The sequence below is a fragment of the Alligator mississippiensis genome, chromosome 15, assembly GCF_030867095.1.
Source record: "Alligator mississippiensis isolate rAllMis1 chromosome 15, rAllMis1, whole genome shotgun sequence".
Lineage (NCBI taxonomy): Eukaryota > Metazoa > Chordata > Crocodylia > Alligatoridae > Alligator > Alligator mississippiensis.
In genome coordinates, this window is record NC_081838.1 from 432,604 (window position 1) to 447,053 (window position 14,450).

Below are 14,450 nucleotides of genomic sequence, written 5' to 3' on the forward strand. Positions count from 1 at the left end.
GGTGCCGGAAGCCGCTCGGGGGCGCCTGGCAACGGCTAAGGTAAAGGATGCCCCGCCCACCCCGTGGCTACCCAATCGCGGCTCGTCACGCCTCGCCAGGGACGGACACTGCGGCCGCCCAGTCCGCGTGGGCCCCGCCCCCAACGTCTGACCGAATCCCGTCCCCAGCCTGGCCCCGCCCCTCTGGACGTCCATCACCGGCCGCCCTGGGCCCGCTTGTCGCGCCCCCGCCCACAGCACGGTCCGCGGGCCCATGTGACATCATGCCCGGCTGCCCAATCACTAGTGTCATTCGCACCCCACCCACACCAAGCCCCGCCCCCCACGCGGCCGTGGCGCCCCGCCCCGCCCCCGCGGCGCAAGGGACGGGCAGCACGGGACGGGCACGGGCCAACTCTTTATTCGCTCCTGGCCCCGCCCGCCCCCCTCAGCTCTCCTTCGCCTCGGGCTCGGCCGGGGCCTCGGCGGCGCTGGCGGGCGGCTCCTCCGGCACCAGGGTGCCCGTCTTGCCTGCCGCTCCGTCGCTGGTGCCCGCGGCCTCCTTGCCCTTGGGCTCCTGCGGGCAGAGGACGGGGGTTGGGAGGGGCCGGCGAGACGAGGCCTGGCCCGACCCGACCCCCCAGCGGGGCTTGGGGACGTACCTTGGCGGGGGCCGCAGTGGTGGCATCGCGCGCAGGGGTTGGGGCGCTGCCCGTGCCCTCGTCCTCGCTGATGAAGATGGCAGGCGGCTCCGCCTCGGCGCCCTCCTCCCGCAGCTCCATGGGCTCCTCGGGGGGCAGCGCAGGCGTGGGCGCAGGGGGCGCGCGGGGGGCAGCACCCACTGCTGCCGCTGCCGCCGCCTTCAGCTTCTGCTGCTCCTCCTCGGCCTGGCGCTTCAGCGCCTTCTCCTGGGCCAGGCGCAGCGCGATGGCGTCCTGGGGGCCGCGCGGCAGGGCCGGGGGCTCGGGCTCCTCCTGGAGGGAGGGGGCAGCTGGGGCTGGGGGCGCTGGGCACAGGAACGGCCCCGTCCCTGCCCGGCGCGGCCCCGCACTCACCTCCAGGGGCTGCACGTCCTTGGCCTCAGCCTCCTGCTTGGTGCTGGCCTCCAGGATGGCCATGGTGGAGTGGGGCACGTGCGCTTGCTGCAGGGGCAGGGAGAGGCAGGGTGAGCGCAGCCTGGGGCCGCCGGCGGCGGCAGGGGGGGACCCGGGGCGACGCGGTACCTGGTGGGGGGTGAAGGAGCGGACGTGGGCCAGCAGTGGCTCGCGCAGCTCGGGACACTTGTCGAAGACGGCGCCGAGCTGGGGGGGCGGCAGCTGCAGGATGACCTGGAAGGACTGGGGCTTGGTGCGCTGGCAGCACTTGATGAAGCCTTCCCACACCTTGGGGTACTTCCACACCTGGGGGGAGGGGGGGGCAGTTAGGAGACATGGGGAGCCCCTGAAGTGCCCCCGGAGTGGAGCAGAGGCACCGTGAGAGCCTGCCTGTTATTCGGGCTTTTAATTCTCGGGGATGCCCGGGCTGCCCAGGGCAAGGGAAGGGTGCCCTATCCCCACCTGTTTCATGATGAGGCGGGAGAGGATGTTCATGACGAAGCCGCCGAGCCGCGGGTACATGGTGAGTGCCTGGATGACCGTGCGCATGAGCAGCATGGGCAGCGGGCTCTGCTCCATCAGCTGCTGCATCACCACGGCCAGCACCTCCGACGTGTACACGTTGCGCTCCGCGAAGCACAGGTTGGTGGCTGGGGGGGCACACGGGGCTGTCAGGGGGGAGCCACAAGCCTGGGTCCCCCTGGGCACCTGTCTCTGGCCTGGAGCCCCCCCCCCATAGGGCATGCTCCCCCAAGCTCCTGCCCCCCACCTTTGATGATGGACTTCATGTCGCACTTGGCCGAGTCGATGTTGTGCAGCGCGATGAGCAGCTCCCCGGGGTTCAGGGGCGACACGGCCGAGTTCCCCTCACCTGGGGGATGGAGTGGGGGGGTGAGCCAGGCTCCGGGGGGGGGGGGGCCCAAATCACTCGCCAGACATCCAGGCCCCCCAGTAGCCCCCCGTCACATCATACCATGCTGGGTACCCAGGAGCCGGTTGAAGACCTCCTTCACCACGATGGGGTTGAGCTTGATGAGCTTGGGCAGGGCCTGGATCACCTCTTTCTGGGGCCAAGAAGGGAATGGGAGTCACAAGGGACCGCCCCCCCCACCCTGCCAGGGGAAACTGAGGCACAGTCAGCAGCCAGCTCCCAGCTGACTCCTCCAGCCCCGTTACCCACCAAGCCAAGGTGCAGTCCCTTCTGGAATGAGAACCCAGGTGTTTGGTCCCCCAGTTCCACCCTCTTTCTTCCCAAACCAACACCTGTCCACAGTGTGGGACCCACGAGTCTTGCTCCACTCCCAGGAGGGGCCCTGAAGGTGGGAGGGGGGGCAGGGGACAGTACCTTCTCCAGGCCATTGAGCACAGGGATGAGGAACCGGACGTCCGGGAGCCGCTTGTGGTAGAGGTCACGGACCCGCTTCACCAGCTCAGGGGAGGGCGGCACTATGGCGAGGCAGGAGGAGAGGGGAGCATTAGATCTGGGGTGGGGGCATCTACCCTCAGGGCTGCAGGGTACTGCCCTGCACTGGGCTTTCATGGCGAGGCCCCCGGGCCAGAGCAAAGAGGCCGGGAAGAGAACCCAGGAGTCCTAGTGCAGCCTCTGGACACAACACCGGCCCCCAAGGCGGGAACAGGACACAGGCATCTGGCTCCGGCCTGACCCCGGCCCCTCGCACCTTTGTCGGTCAGGCTGTGCAGGCAGCGCGTCACTAGCGTCTCGGCACCCTTGGGGCAGTTCTCCACCAGCAGCAGCAGCTCAGGCGAGTTCATTCCCATCCCACGGATCTGGGGGTGGGAGCAGGAGGGCGTGAGAGAGCACATCCTAGTGCCCCCCCATAGCAGAATAGCATGGGTGCCTCCCTGCCCCTCCCCTCTCCATTATCTCATGAGCCAAGATGCTACCCTTAGGACCCAGGAGTCCAAGCCCCCCGCCCTCCATCAAGGGGAGGGGCTCTCAGGCCCTGGGGGGTGCTGGCAGCCCAGCCCTGTGGTGCTTGGAGCTGTACGAAGACAGCATTGGGGGGGGGGGAGGGCGGGTTGGCTGAAGTGTCACTGCCTCCCACAGACAATGCCCTCTCCAACAGCCCATGCCCATGTCGGTGGCCCCACTCCCCCCTGCCATGGCTCTGGTACCCACCTGGGTGCTTCCCCCCCCAGGAAGGAGCCTGCTCCAGATGCATTGCTGCACCCCCACATGCTGCGGAGGGTGGGTAGAATCATGCCCTTACTCCCTCCACCCCCATCCTGTGCTCACCGGCTGCTCGATGACACGCAGCACCGTGCGCTTGATGTCAGCGATGGCCTCGGTGTAGACAGATGCCAGTTCATGGATCAGCTTGTGGTTCTGGGGCAGCAGGGCCAGGTACAGGTAGAGGCACTGCTTTATGGTCTCCTCTGTCCAGGGTGCTGCCACCTCTGCCAGAGGGAGAAGGGGGTGGTCATGGGGCTGCAGCAGGCACGAGCCTGGGGAAACCCCAACCAGCACCATGGCACAGCCACCTTTGGGGTGGGACCCGGCAGCTGCGTGTCAGTGACCAACAGGCCCCCCCCGCCCATTACCAGTGTCCTTGTCGGCCCCAAAGAGCACAGACGGGGGGTTGGGGTGCACCAGGAGCTGCAGGTAGTTGAGGGCAAACTTCTCCACGTACTCCCGCAGCTGCTCCTTTTCATACATACGCTTGATGAAGAGCAGCGCTTGCTGCCGGACCTATGGGTGGGGGGCAGCGGTCACTGCCACAGCCCCTCCGGGCAGGGCTGCCATGCACCCACAACCGTAGGCAGCACCACAATGCAGCCACCTCTGGAGTGGAGCTGGCAGCTGTGTACATACCATATTCACTGAAATCTAAAACAACTCTGAATTTAGACAACCCTCAGATAATATACAGGACCCATCCTGGGCAGTAACACAATGTGGCCACCTCTAGGGCGGAGCCAGCAGCCACGTATGCACCATATTCACTCAAATCTAAGATGACCCTTACTCTAAGACAATCCTCAAATCGTTAGGTTCCATCTCTGGAAAACGTATGAATTCATTACGAGTTTCCAGGTAGAGAACCTAATTATTGGAGGTTTGTCTTAAATTTGTCCTTTTCTCCCTGCCTTGCTGTCAGGTCCCGCTTGGCCTCAGAGCATGCAGGGAAAGGGGCGGGAGCTGCAGGCAGTGAAAACCAGTGCGGACCAAGAACACATGGACTTTGAAACCAACACACCTGTTCTCATTTGCATAGATGCAAATGGCTACAGGAACCTCCAGGCTCAGTGCATTGAGCATTGATGAAACACCTCTGTGAGTGGCGCTCTCATGCCCTTACACACATGCGCAAGACCAGCCCAAAGCCAAAAGCCTCATCATTTATCCGCAGCAGTCAACACCACCCAGCCCCGCTCAGCACCACCCCACAGACAACCCGTGTGTGAATTACACCCCTGCGCACACAAACTCGTGACAAACTACTTGTTCCTGTCACAAGCCCTGGGACCTTCCAAACATTTATATGTAGATGATGCCGGGCTGCTTGGCCTGGCTTCACCTCATCATAGAGGGTCTCAGGGCTATGACAGACTGAGAGGGGGTGGCAGCCTCTTGTCTACAGACACCCGATGCAGTTTGCCGGACGTTTATGGCTGGGGAAGAAACGGGAATCGGGAAAGGCGGGTGCTGCTCTGCTGCAGGAAGGGGAGGAAGCCCAAACACATCTGATGTTGCAGCTCATCGTGAGCTGGAAAAGGGCGGGCGCTGAGCATCACCATCCCTACAGCCTCAGATAGGCTCAAAACCTTTCACCGCAGCTCAGCAGCCAGCCCAAAAGGCAAACAAGTGGTTAGGGATTATCATGGGTTTGACTGGGCTGATCCAGCCTCAGGCAGGGGTTGGCCTGGAGGTGAGCTACAGGAGTCCCTGCCCGCCCCGCAGCTTGGGGATTCTGGGATTAAGTGAACTGTGAACAAAAACAGGAAGTATCACGATGCCCCTTCATAAATCCACAGGGCGATCTTGGACACTGTGCCCAGGCCTGCCCCTGCACCCCCAATGGGAGATGGAGGAGCTTGTGTAAATGCAGAGGGGCAGTGAGGAAGATCAGTGCTGGGGGGCTTCCCTAGGACAGGAGAGCAATTAGGCCAGGCTCAGTCAGGTCAGAAGAAGCGCATGGGACAAGGATTTAGACTGTACTAAGAGAAAGTCCCAGGGACCGACCCCCAGACAGACAAGGATGAGGGGTCAAGGCAGGAAACAAGCAGGCCAGCCAGCAGCGTAACACCGACACTGAGATGGTCGTTTCCCCCTGCGTGGGGTGAAAGGGGGGAGCTCATGGGCACTGGGTGTGGGGGGAGCCAAGAGTTCAGTCAGATCCACCTTGGGACTGGGCGCTGGGGGGTAGCGGGGACTGTGGGGCCTGGGGAGGCAACCCCCAAAATCGGAGCTGCCTGAACCTTCAGTGGCCACAAGGGAGAGAGGACGAGCTCCGCTCTCTGCTGCCACGGGACCCAGGGTCTGACCCAGGATCCAGCCACACAGACCCAGCCCTGTGCATTTCCCCAGTGTGGCCGCGTGCGTCACCAGTGTGCTCCGCGCTCCCATGGGCTCCTCAGCCAGCTCCACGGTGAGCGCACGGAGAGACGATGCGTCGAACAAGGAGTTTCCTGTGGGCACATACAAGAGGAGGGGCTTCTTCCCCCCCATCCCGCCACCCCATGCTGCTCAGGGGGGAAAAAGCCTTGTCAAGTCAGTATGGCATCCAAGACCCACCCCAGGCACCACCATGATGTGGCCACCTCTGGGGTGCAGCCGGCAGCTGCATATATAGGACCCCAACCACAGCCAGCACCACAGTGCAGCCACCTCCAGGGCAGGGCTGCACAGCTGCATGCATCAGACCCTCACACAGACCTGAAATACAGCCACCTCTAGGGTGAAACTGCACCCTCAACACCCACCCAGGCACCCTCTTGCTCCCGGGGCCACACCTTGTCTTTCTCGTGGGAGCTGAGGTCCAGCAGGACGTGCAGATACTGAAACTTGCGGGCCGGTCGCTTGAAGATGAGGTCACGCAGCGTGGACATGCCCAGGTAGGTGCGACTCTGCAAGGCACAGCCGTGAGCAGGGCACATGGGAGACAGGGGTGGGGGCAAGGGCAGGGGGCTGCGGCACACACCTCATCCTCGCAGTACTTGCGGATGACCTCGAGGGCACCCTCCGTGATGAGTGGCGCCTCCAGCACCACCTTGGTGAAGAGGCTGCAAGCACACCACATGCACATGATCAGTGCTCACAGCTCTGGCTGCCACACAGGGTGGCAGTGGTACGGTGCTGCTGGAAGGCAGCTGGGATTGGGGGGGCCCACGGCCCAGCCAGCCATGCCCCCCAGCCAGGCACCCCCCCACACCACACCAGACCCCACCCGTCCTTCTGGTCGGGTTTCTCTTGCAGACCACCGAGCAGGCCGAGGAGACAGCGGTCGTAGGCGTCGGGGGCGCCAGGGGGTGCGGGGCGGGCGCTGTACTCGCGGTACAGCCAAGCAAAGGCCAGGTCCAGGCGCCCCCGCACATCCTCCAGGATGTAGGGCAGCAGCTCGGCCCGTGGTGGCACATCCAGCCGCGTTGCCAACGCCGCCACAATCCGCACCCGGTCCTGGGGGGCCAATTGGGGCATGAGGAGGGCACAGCAAGGCCTAGTCCCTCCCCAGGGGACCACTTGCCACCCCCGCCCCACAATCCTGCTCCCTTCTCCCATTCCATTGTCCCCAGGGCAGCTCTGTGGCCACCCCCTCCTAATGCTGGTGCCCACCTACGTGCTCCCCCCCAATCCCCACTGCCTACCTGGGAAGCCCTGGTGCCCCCCTTCCAGCAGATACCCCCTGAGCCCACCTGAGCAGCCCCGCTGCAGGCCACAGCCTTCTCGGCATGCAGTACGCGGCGCCCCGCATCCAGCTTCAGCTTCTCCATCTGGGCAGGGGAGAGTGGCTTGACCACGTCGCTCAGCCGGAAAACCTTCTTGCGCCCGCCCGCACCCACCAGCCTGCAGGGATGGGGGGGAGGTCAATGTGGAGGGAGCTCACGGAGATGCCCCTGGGGCCAGTGCTGCCCCACCCCCACTGATCCAGCCTGGGTGCCCCCCCTCCCTGCCAGGCCCAGCCCCTCCTCCCCCAACCTGGGCTGGGTGGATGGGATGATGGGCTCAGGGCGCCGCTTGGCCTGGGGCGCCTCCTCCTCCAGCAGGCTGGTGCCAGCGCCCTGTGCCCCCAGCACCGAGATGGCCTGGCCCTGGGCCGAAATGCGCCGCTTGATGAGCACACTCTCCTGCCTGGCCAGCTTCTCCTCCTTGCGCTCCTCCTTCAGCAGCTTCGTCTGCTCCACGCCTGGGGGAGTTCGGGGGGGTCACACACCCCCAGCTCTGCTGGTGCCCCCCACTCCCAACCCGCAAACCCCTGCCGGTGTCCCCCACTCCCGACCCGCAGCCCCATTCCCCCAAGCCCTGCAGTTGTCCGTCACTCCTGACCCGCAGCCTTCCATCCAGGGCAAAAGACTCCTGCAGAAGACCCTCCCACCCCCTTCCCCGCATCACTGAAGGGCAGAAGCCCCACACCCCCCTATGCCCCTCCCCACTACCTGGGCCCAGCCCCGCAGCCGTCATCTGCGTGGCCATGAGCCGGGACAAGTGCTTGATCTGGGCCTCAGTGCCGGCTGACTCCACGGGTGTGTAGGTGGCTTGGAAGGAGGCAGGCATGGCCTCGGGCAGGTACACCATGCTGATCAGCACCTGGCACAGGCCGGGGGGCTGGGGGTCAGTCTCCAGAGACCCCCAAGCTGGTCTCCCCTCTGCCTGCTGACCAGGCCTGGCCCTGCTTAGCTTCAGGAGCCCCCTGGTTGCCCAGCTCCCAGCCTGCCCGTGCCCCCACTCCACCCACCAGGTTGGCCACATTCTCGGGGGTGAGCAGGGGCTGCAGGAACTCAGCCGTGATGTCAATGTCCGACTGGGTGCCTGCCGCACCCGCGGCCTTGGGGGTCGCCACTGCCACCGGCTCCAGGTCCTTGTCTTCATCGTCCTCCCCGAGGTTCGGCTCTGGAGAGGGGGAAAAAATGGGGAAGTCAGTCTGGGGCCAGCTCCCAGTGCACTGACCTGAGGTCTGGCAGTTCCTCCTGGCTTGGGGGGACGCTCCCAGTGCAGCCCCCTGCCCCAGGGCCCATCCTCATCCCCCAGCCCCTTCATACCCCTAACCTCTGCCCCTCACCCCCCCTGATCTGTCACCTCCTCCACTCCTGCACCCCTCAGGCCCCAGCCCCCAACTCACCCATCTTGATCTTCTTGAGGGGATCAGGATCATCGCGGGGGCGGCGCCGCAGGTCGCGGGGGCTAGGCGTGCTGCGGGCAATCTCAGCCTGCGGCGTGCCCAGGTCCACAAGCAGCGTGGTGATCTGGGCGTGGAAGCCCAGTGCCGCCGGGTGCCGCAGCACACTCAGCAGGTGCAGCTTCAGGTTTTTGCGCACACTGCTCACCTGTGACTTGGCCAGCGTCGGCGGCAGGTTGGCTGGGGGGTATGGGGCTGTTAGGGGCTGCGGCCAGGGCCAGGCCCAGGGAGAAAGGGAGTAGGAACCAGGACTTGAGTGCAGGGTGGGGAGCTGTCAAGGGGCCAGGGCCAAGTCCAAGCCGGGGGGGCGGGGGGCGGCGCTGGAGCCTGGAGGGGTAGAGCGCCAGGCCAAGGGCTGGGAGTGCCTGCACTTGGCCTGGGAGAAGGAGGGGACAGGCAGGGCTGTGGGCACCGGGCACCCGACTCCTGGGTTCCAAGACCAGCTCCACGTAGGAAGCAGGATCATGAGGTAGGGAGGCCAGACTCCTGGGTCCCCAGCCTGGCTCTGGGTGGGGAGGGAAGCAGGAGGACGAGGAGACAGGGCTTCACTTTCCCGGGCTCAGGCTGGGAGCCGGGACACCAATTCAGCTCCAGGGACGGGCGGGGCTTCCCCGAGGGGCAGGGCTTACCGTGCAAGGTCTCGTAGGCCTGGATGACCTCGGCCATGAACATGGGGCGCTGGCGGGCAATGGTGGCCAGGGAACCCAGCGCGGCCGTGAGGTTGATGCTGGAGATGGCCGGGTGTACCATGAACTTGAGCAGCTGCTCCAGTGCCGCCTTGCCCTCATCCCACAGCATGTCTGCAGGGCAGAGGAACCAGGTCACCAGGAGAGTGGATGGAGGGGGTCGTGCCAGGGGCTACAAGTCATGCTGGGGCACCAAGGGGGGGGCACACAGGGTCCTGGCATGGTTCAGAGAGGACCCAAGGGTCATGCCATGGCACTGGGTGGGCACAAGAGTCACACTGCACCAAGCGGGTGGAGAACAGGGATCATGAGGACAGCACGGAATTCACACCAGGGTCATGAGGGGGGATAAGGGATGCTGTCAGGGTCTGGGGGATCCTGAGCCAGGGGTCACACCAGGGTTCCCGAGGGGTCTGGGGTCACACCAGGGTCTCCACTGAAGTGAGACTCACTGTACTTGATGTAGGGGTGGTCACGGGGCACACGGTCCAGGCTGACGTCACCCTCGTGGCGCCGCGGCACATCCGAGTCGGGCAGACGCGGTGAGAGTGTGATGATGAAGGCCTCCACAAACTTGATGGCGTGGGTGCGCACGCCATCATTGTCTGAGTCTAGCAGCAGGATGATGTCAGCCGCCATGACCGACACCATGTCCCAGCAGGCCTCCTGCAGCTCATTCAGCGCCCGTGACTTCACCATCCACTGCCGGGACCGTGGGGGGTGGAAACGGGGTGTCAAAGCCCCCAGGGGCAGGCTGGAGCCCCTCTCCGGCCGTGGCTCACACAGCAGACAACACCCTGCTGTCAGCTCCTACCCTCACAGCTGGGACCAAAGGGGCTGGGAGACCACCCCAGCACTCCTGCTGGGAGACGCCCCCCTCCCCCCTCAGGCAGATCCTACCTCTGAAGCACCCAACATTGAGAGGACCCCCCTGCCCAGGCAGATCCTGCCCCCCAGCACCCCCTGCTAGGAGACCCCCCCCCAGACAAATCCCACTCCCCCCAATCAGCAGCACCCTACAATGGCCATACCTGCAGTGCCACCTTGTAGAGCTGGGTCATGGTGAGGATGGCCTTCTTCACCACGTTCACGTTCTCATCCTTCAGCAGCATGTTCAGGTTGGCGATGAGCTTCAGCAGCAGCTCAATGTCACGCTTGCTGAGGGGTGGCAGGTTGGGGGGGTGGGGGGGGAGGCGTCAGTGCCTACAACTGCCCTCCTGCAGGTAGCAGGGTGAGCCTGGACCTCAGGAAAAACTTGGGCAGTGTCCGAGCAGGGAGGCAGGGGACAGGCGCCAGGACAGGAGGGACACTCAGTCACTGCAGGGCTTTGTGGGGGGGGCAGCTGCTGGTGTGGGGTGATCCAGGCAGAGTGATGCCCATGCTCTGCTCTGGGGATGTCCCAGGCTTCTGGGCTCTGCTGATTGTTGCAAGGGGCTGGGAGGGCACTTAACCCCCTTCCTGTTGTTGCTCTAGGTGTCACGGGGTTTTTAAGCCCCCCCACCCGGAGGTGCTGGGTGCAGGGCTGGGGACTGGGCTGTGCCAATGTTCCTGCCGGCACCATCCCCACAGGGTCCTGGCTGGAGAGTCTTGCCCCTGCACTCAGGCTCAGCCCCACGCTGCACTGGGGCAGGAAGAGATTACCCTCCTGCTCAGACCAGTTCGCACTGGGGGTTTTTGCCTTCCCCTGAAGCAGGGGCACAGCCTCGACCTCGGCTCTGTAGCATCCATGACCCCCTGGAGGCAGCAGGATGTTGGCAGCCACAGCCCCTCCTGCTTTCCTGAGGTCAGGGGTGGGGGTGAGGTCCATGCTGACGGCTGTGTTGCTCCGAGGTCCGATGCTGGGTTTGTCTGGGCTGGCTTGGACGGGGCTGATCCTGCCTCAGACCAGGGCTTGGACTAAATGTGACCTCAGGGGGGTTCCATCCACCCCCAGTGCTCTAGGATTAACCAGCCTCACAGCAGCTTCCCCCTAGACCCCTGGGACTTGGATGGAAACTGAGGCATGTGGTGCTTGAAGGCTGAGGCTGAGCCAGGAATCCAGGCTCCCAAGCCACCTGCTCTCTCCCCAGACATGTCCCTAGCCCCCTGCCCTCACTGCCCATGCAGAGCTGGGGTCTTAGCAGCACCTCCCCTCCTCCACCTCCACTGCCGTCACTAACGAGCATGCCAACCTCCAAGCCCAGACTGCTAGCTTCCTGGCTGAATTCCCAGGGGAATCGCAGCCTGGGTCCCCCAGTCCAGTGCCACTCGTCCCTTACCAAGCCTCCTCGATGAAGCCCACGACGAACTTGCGCACCTCCACGGACTTGTCAGCCTGGAAGGCGATGATCTCCTGCGCGGGGGGGAGGGTGCAGGGGGGGGCTGTTGGTGGCACGCGGGGGGGTGCCCAGAGCTGCCCAGCAGGGCCGCACCATGTGGGGGAGAGGGGGCAAAGGGCCGAGCTGCCAGCTCTGTGCTGGGCAGACACCCCACAACCCCGGGACAGTTGCAGGGCAGACTGGCGATAGCTGGACCCCCGTGGTACCCCCCGCAAACACACAGCGGTGATGGGGCCATGGGGCATGGACACGCCAGGCTCCTCAGGCCTGCCCAGGGTGCCTGGCGACTCACGTCCAGGAAGTTGTCCAGCAATGTGGGGTCCTTGTTGATGATGAGCTCCTGGACCTGTAGGGAGGGGGATGGGGACAGGGACAGTGGGGGGCGTTATACAGCCAGCTGGGGCAGGCACCAGTGCCACCCACTCCCCCACTGCACACGGGTCTGCCATGATGGGCTGGGGCCTTCCAGTCCGGGAGAAGGCCTAGGACTAGAGCCAAGGAAGGGGGGGGCATCTTCAGGAGAAGGAATACGAGACCCCCCTCACCCCCAGGTTGAGACCCCGGGCTCTTGTCCCCCAGGCCGGGGCGGCTCTCCACACACCTGCTTGAGGATGCTGATCTTGGAGTCATTGCCAATGAGGGCGGCCTGGTTCAGCAGATCCACGACCTGCCAGGGACAGGGGCAGGTGAGTCCCGGGCACCCAGAAGCCCTCCTGCCACCTCAAAGCTGGGGGCTTGCACACCCACCCCGCCCTCGCCTGGGGGAATGACCCTGCGCCTCCCCCGTCGTGGGTGCTGGCAGCAGCAGAACAGCAAGGGCTCCACGCAGCACCGTGCACGGGCACGTAGACACCGGGCCCTGACACCACGTGTCCTGCACCCCTGTGGCCGGGCAGGAAGGGGGGCAGACTGCACGCGTGCCCAGGTCCCCCAGGTCGGGGGGCCGACTGTCGCCCACACGGGCTGCCGCAGTCCCACGCTGCCGGGGATCGTATCGGAGCCCACGGGAGCGGGCCCGGCGCACCCGGAGCTGCCCGTGCGTAGGCCGGGAGTCCGGCTGGCTGGCACAGGCCCCCGGCAGAGCAGGCCGCGGGGCCCAGCCGCAGGCGTCAGGGAGGCACCGAGCCGGAGCCGGAGCCCGCGGCCGCGCACCCGCTCCGAGGTGGTGGTGCTGTCGATGCCGCTGCCCTCCTCCTGCGTGAAGAACTGCGAGGCCACGCTCATGCGGGCCGTGGCACCGTCCCCAGAGCTGCTGGTGCTGGCCATGGCGCGGGGCTGGCCCTGCGAGCCTCTCAGCTGAAGCTGCTAATGAACCAAACCAATTAGTGCCTGGCCCTTGCCCCGAGACCCCGCGCCCGCGGTGGAGCCCAGGCCTGACCCCCCAAGGCCCCCCTCCCCCAACCCGGGGCTGCCCCTGCCCCCACTATGCCCCCAACCCCAGCCCAGCCCCCCACTCCACACTCTCGCCCCCCAGGCCGCAGCCCCCTGCCCCTGCCCCTGCCCCCACCTCCACCTCACGCGCCCTCGCGCCCAGCGCCGCCTCCCGCCGCCATCTTCCGGCCCGGCCCACACACACTGCGCAGGCGCGCGCCGCGCTGCCTCCTGGGAAATGTAGTCTTCCCGCTCGCTCCTTTGCCCCGCCGCGCTGCATGCTGGGATCCGTCATCCGCGGAACTGCGGGGTCACGGAGGTGCCCTTTGACCCCCGTCTTCCCCTGCCGCGATTGGCTTGGACACCCTCCCCCCACTTTGATGCGTTCTCACCCTAGCCTTGACCCCTGACCCCAGTGCCTCTCCTGCCGCCAGCCCCTCCGGTGGCACACGTAGACTCCTGCACATCCCCCGCCCCGTGACACACGAGCCCCTCCCGTGGCACACGCACAATCACGCACACGTGTGCACCCCCCCACGCAGGGTGGGATTTCATGGCTGGCACACGCGTGCACTCGGGTGTAGACACGTCTGCTGGACGCACTCCCGCGCACGCCCCCTCCCTGGCAGCCCTCGCCCCAGCGCCGCGTTGTCTCCAGGCCTTGGCCCTCGGCTGCTCCCGCCGGCGGCAAACACAGCTGTCATGTCCCGGCTCCGGGCAAAGTCCACGCCTGGCGTCTGCTGGGGCACAGTGGGGGAAAGGTGCCTCCCGCCCCCCGGGGCCTGGGGCCGCCCCAGGGCTGGGGGCGCGGCTCCCCAACCCACCGCGAGCGCCGCCCACCACAGGGGAAGGGGGCCCGGGCACCCGGGTCCCCCCGCGGCCGCGAGAGGGGTGATGTCGAGAGCCCGGACGCCCGGGTTCTGTGAGCGGCACCGCCGCAGGGTCCTGTGGGACCGAGAGGCCTCTCGCCCCGTGCCTCAGTTTCCCCTTTCTGTGGCCTGTGTGGGCGGGGTCGGTGTAAGCTTGGCCCAGGTGGGGGCACCCTCACCTTGTGCTGGGAGAGGGGGAGCAGGCCCCAGACTGCCCTGCCCCAGGGCGGAGCAAGCAGGCAGGAGCTGGGGGGGGTGGGGAGGTGCAGCTGTATCAGTGAGGCCCTTGCAGCTAAGTGAATGAAGGCGTGCCAGGTGTGCGAATGTGCGCACAAGTGTGCGGGGAGGTACAAATGATGGGACACAGGGACTGGGGTGCAAAGCATGCGTGGGCACAGGCATGCAAAGCAAGAAGGGGTGTGCAAAGGTGTTCAAGGATGCAAAAGTGTGAGTGTGCACAGACAAGCGCGCAAAACGAGTGCGAGTGTGCATGGATGTCCAAGGGTAGGTGTGCAAAATGAGGGTGACTGTGTATGGGCATGTGAGGGCAGGTTTGCAAAGCAAGCGTGAGTGTGCACAGGTATGCAAGGAGAGGTGCACAAACCAAACATGAGTATGCATGGGTGTGCAAGGACAAGTGCCTAAAGCGGGTGTGGGTGTGTATGGGCATGCAAGGACAGGCGTGCAAAGCAGTGGTAACTGCATGGGCAGGCAAGGATGGGGGTACACACGTGAGTGAGCACAGATGTGCAAGGACAGGTGTGTGGAAGTGAATGGT

At 65.4% G+C, this 14,450-nt stretch overlaps 1 protein-coding gene across 3 annotated transcripts; it reads right to left on the reverse strand.

Moving 5' to 3' along the window:
* Positions 1-384: 384 nt before the first annotated feature.
* Positions 385-13,113, reverse strand: SYMPK (symplekin scaffold protein). Of its 3 annotated transcripts, none has more exons than XM_059718245.1 (27): positions 12,940-13,113; positions 12,585-12,734; positions 12,034-12,099; positions 11,725-11,778; positions 11,373-11,446; positions 10,146-10,272; positions 9,567-9,816; positions 9,058-9,228; positions 8,372-8,608; positions 7,988-8,142; positions 7,689-7,839; positions 7,231-7,438; positions 6,948-7,098; positions 6,482-6,711; positions 6,236-6,317; positions 6,048-6,161; positions 3,636-3,783; positions 3,331-3,491; positions 2,753-2,861; positions 2,419-2,519; positions 2,047-2,137; positions 1,843-1,944; positions 1,536-1,723; positions 1,203-1,379; positions 1,035-1,121; positions 642-953; positions 385-556 (listed from the first exon to the last, which is right to left on the reverse strand). In XM_059718245.1, exons 1-27 carry the CDS (start codon positions 13,096-13,098, stop codon positions 428-430), a joined length of 3,984 nt encoding a protein of 1,327 aa, XP_059574228.1. In that variant the 5' UTR covers positions 13,099-13,113; the 3' UTR covers positions 385-427. The 3 variants fall into 3 exon arrangements, with proteins under 3 accessions (XP_059574228.1, XP_059574227.1, XP_059574229.1); XM_059718244.1 differs by having other exon boundaries at positions 12,585-12,737; XM_059718246.1 differs by having other exon boundaries at positions 12,946-12,975.
* Between the last annotated feature and the right edge of the window lie 1,337 nt (positions 13,114-14,450).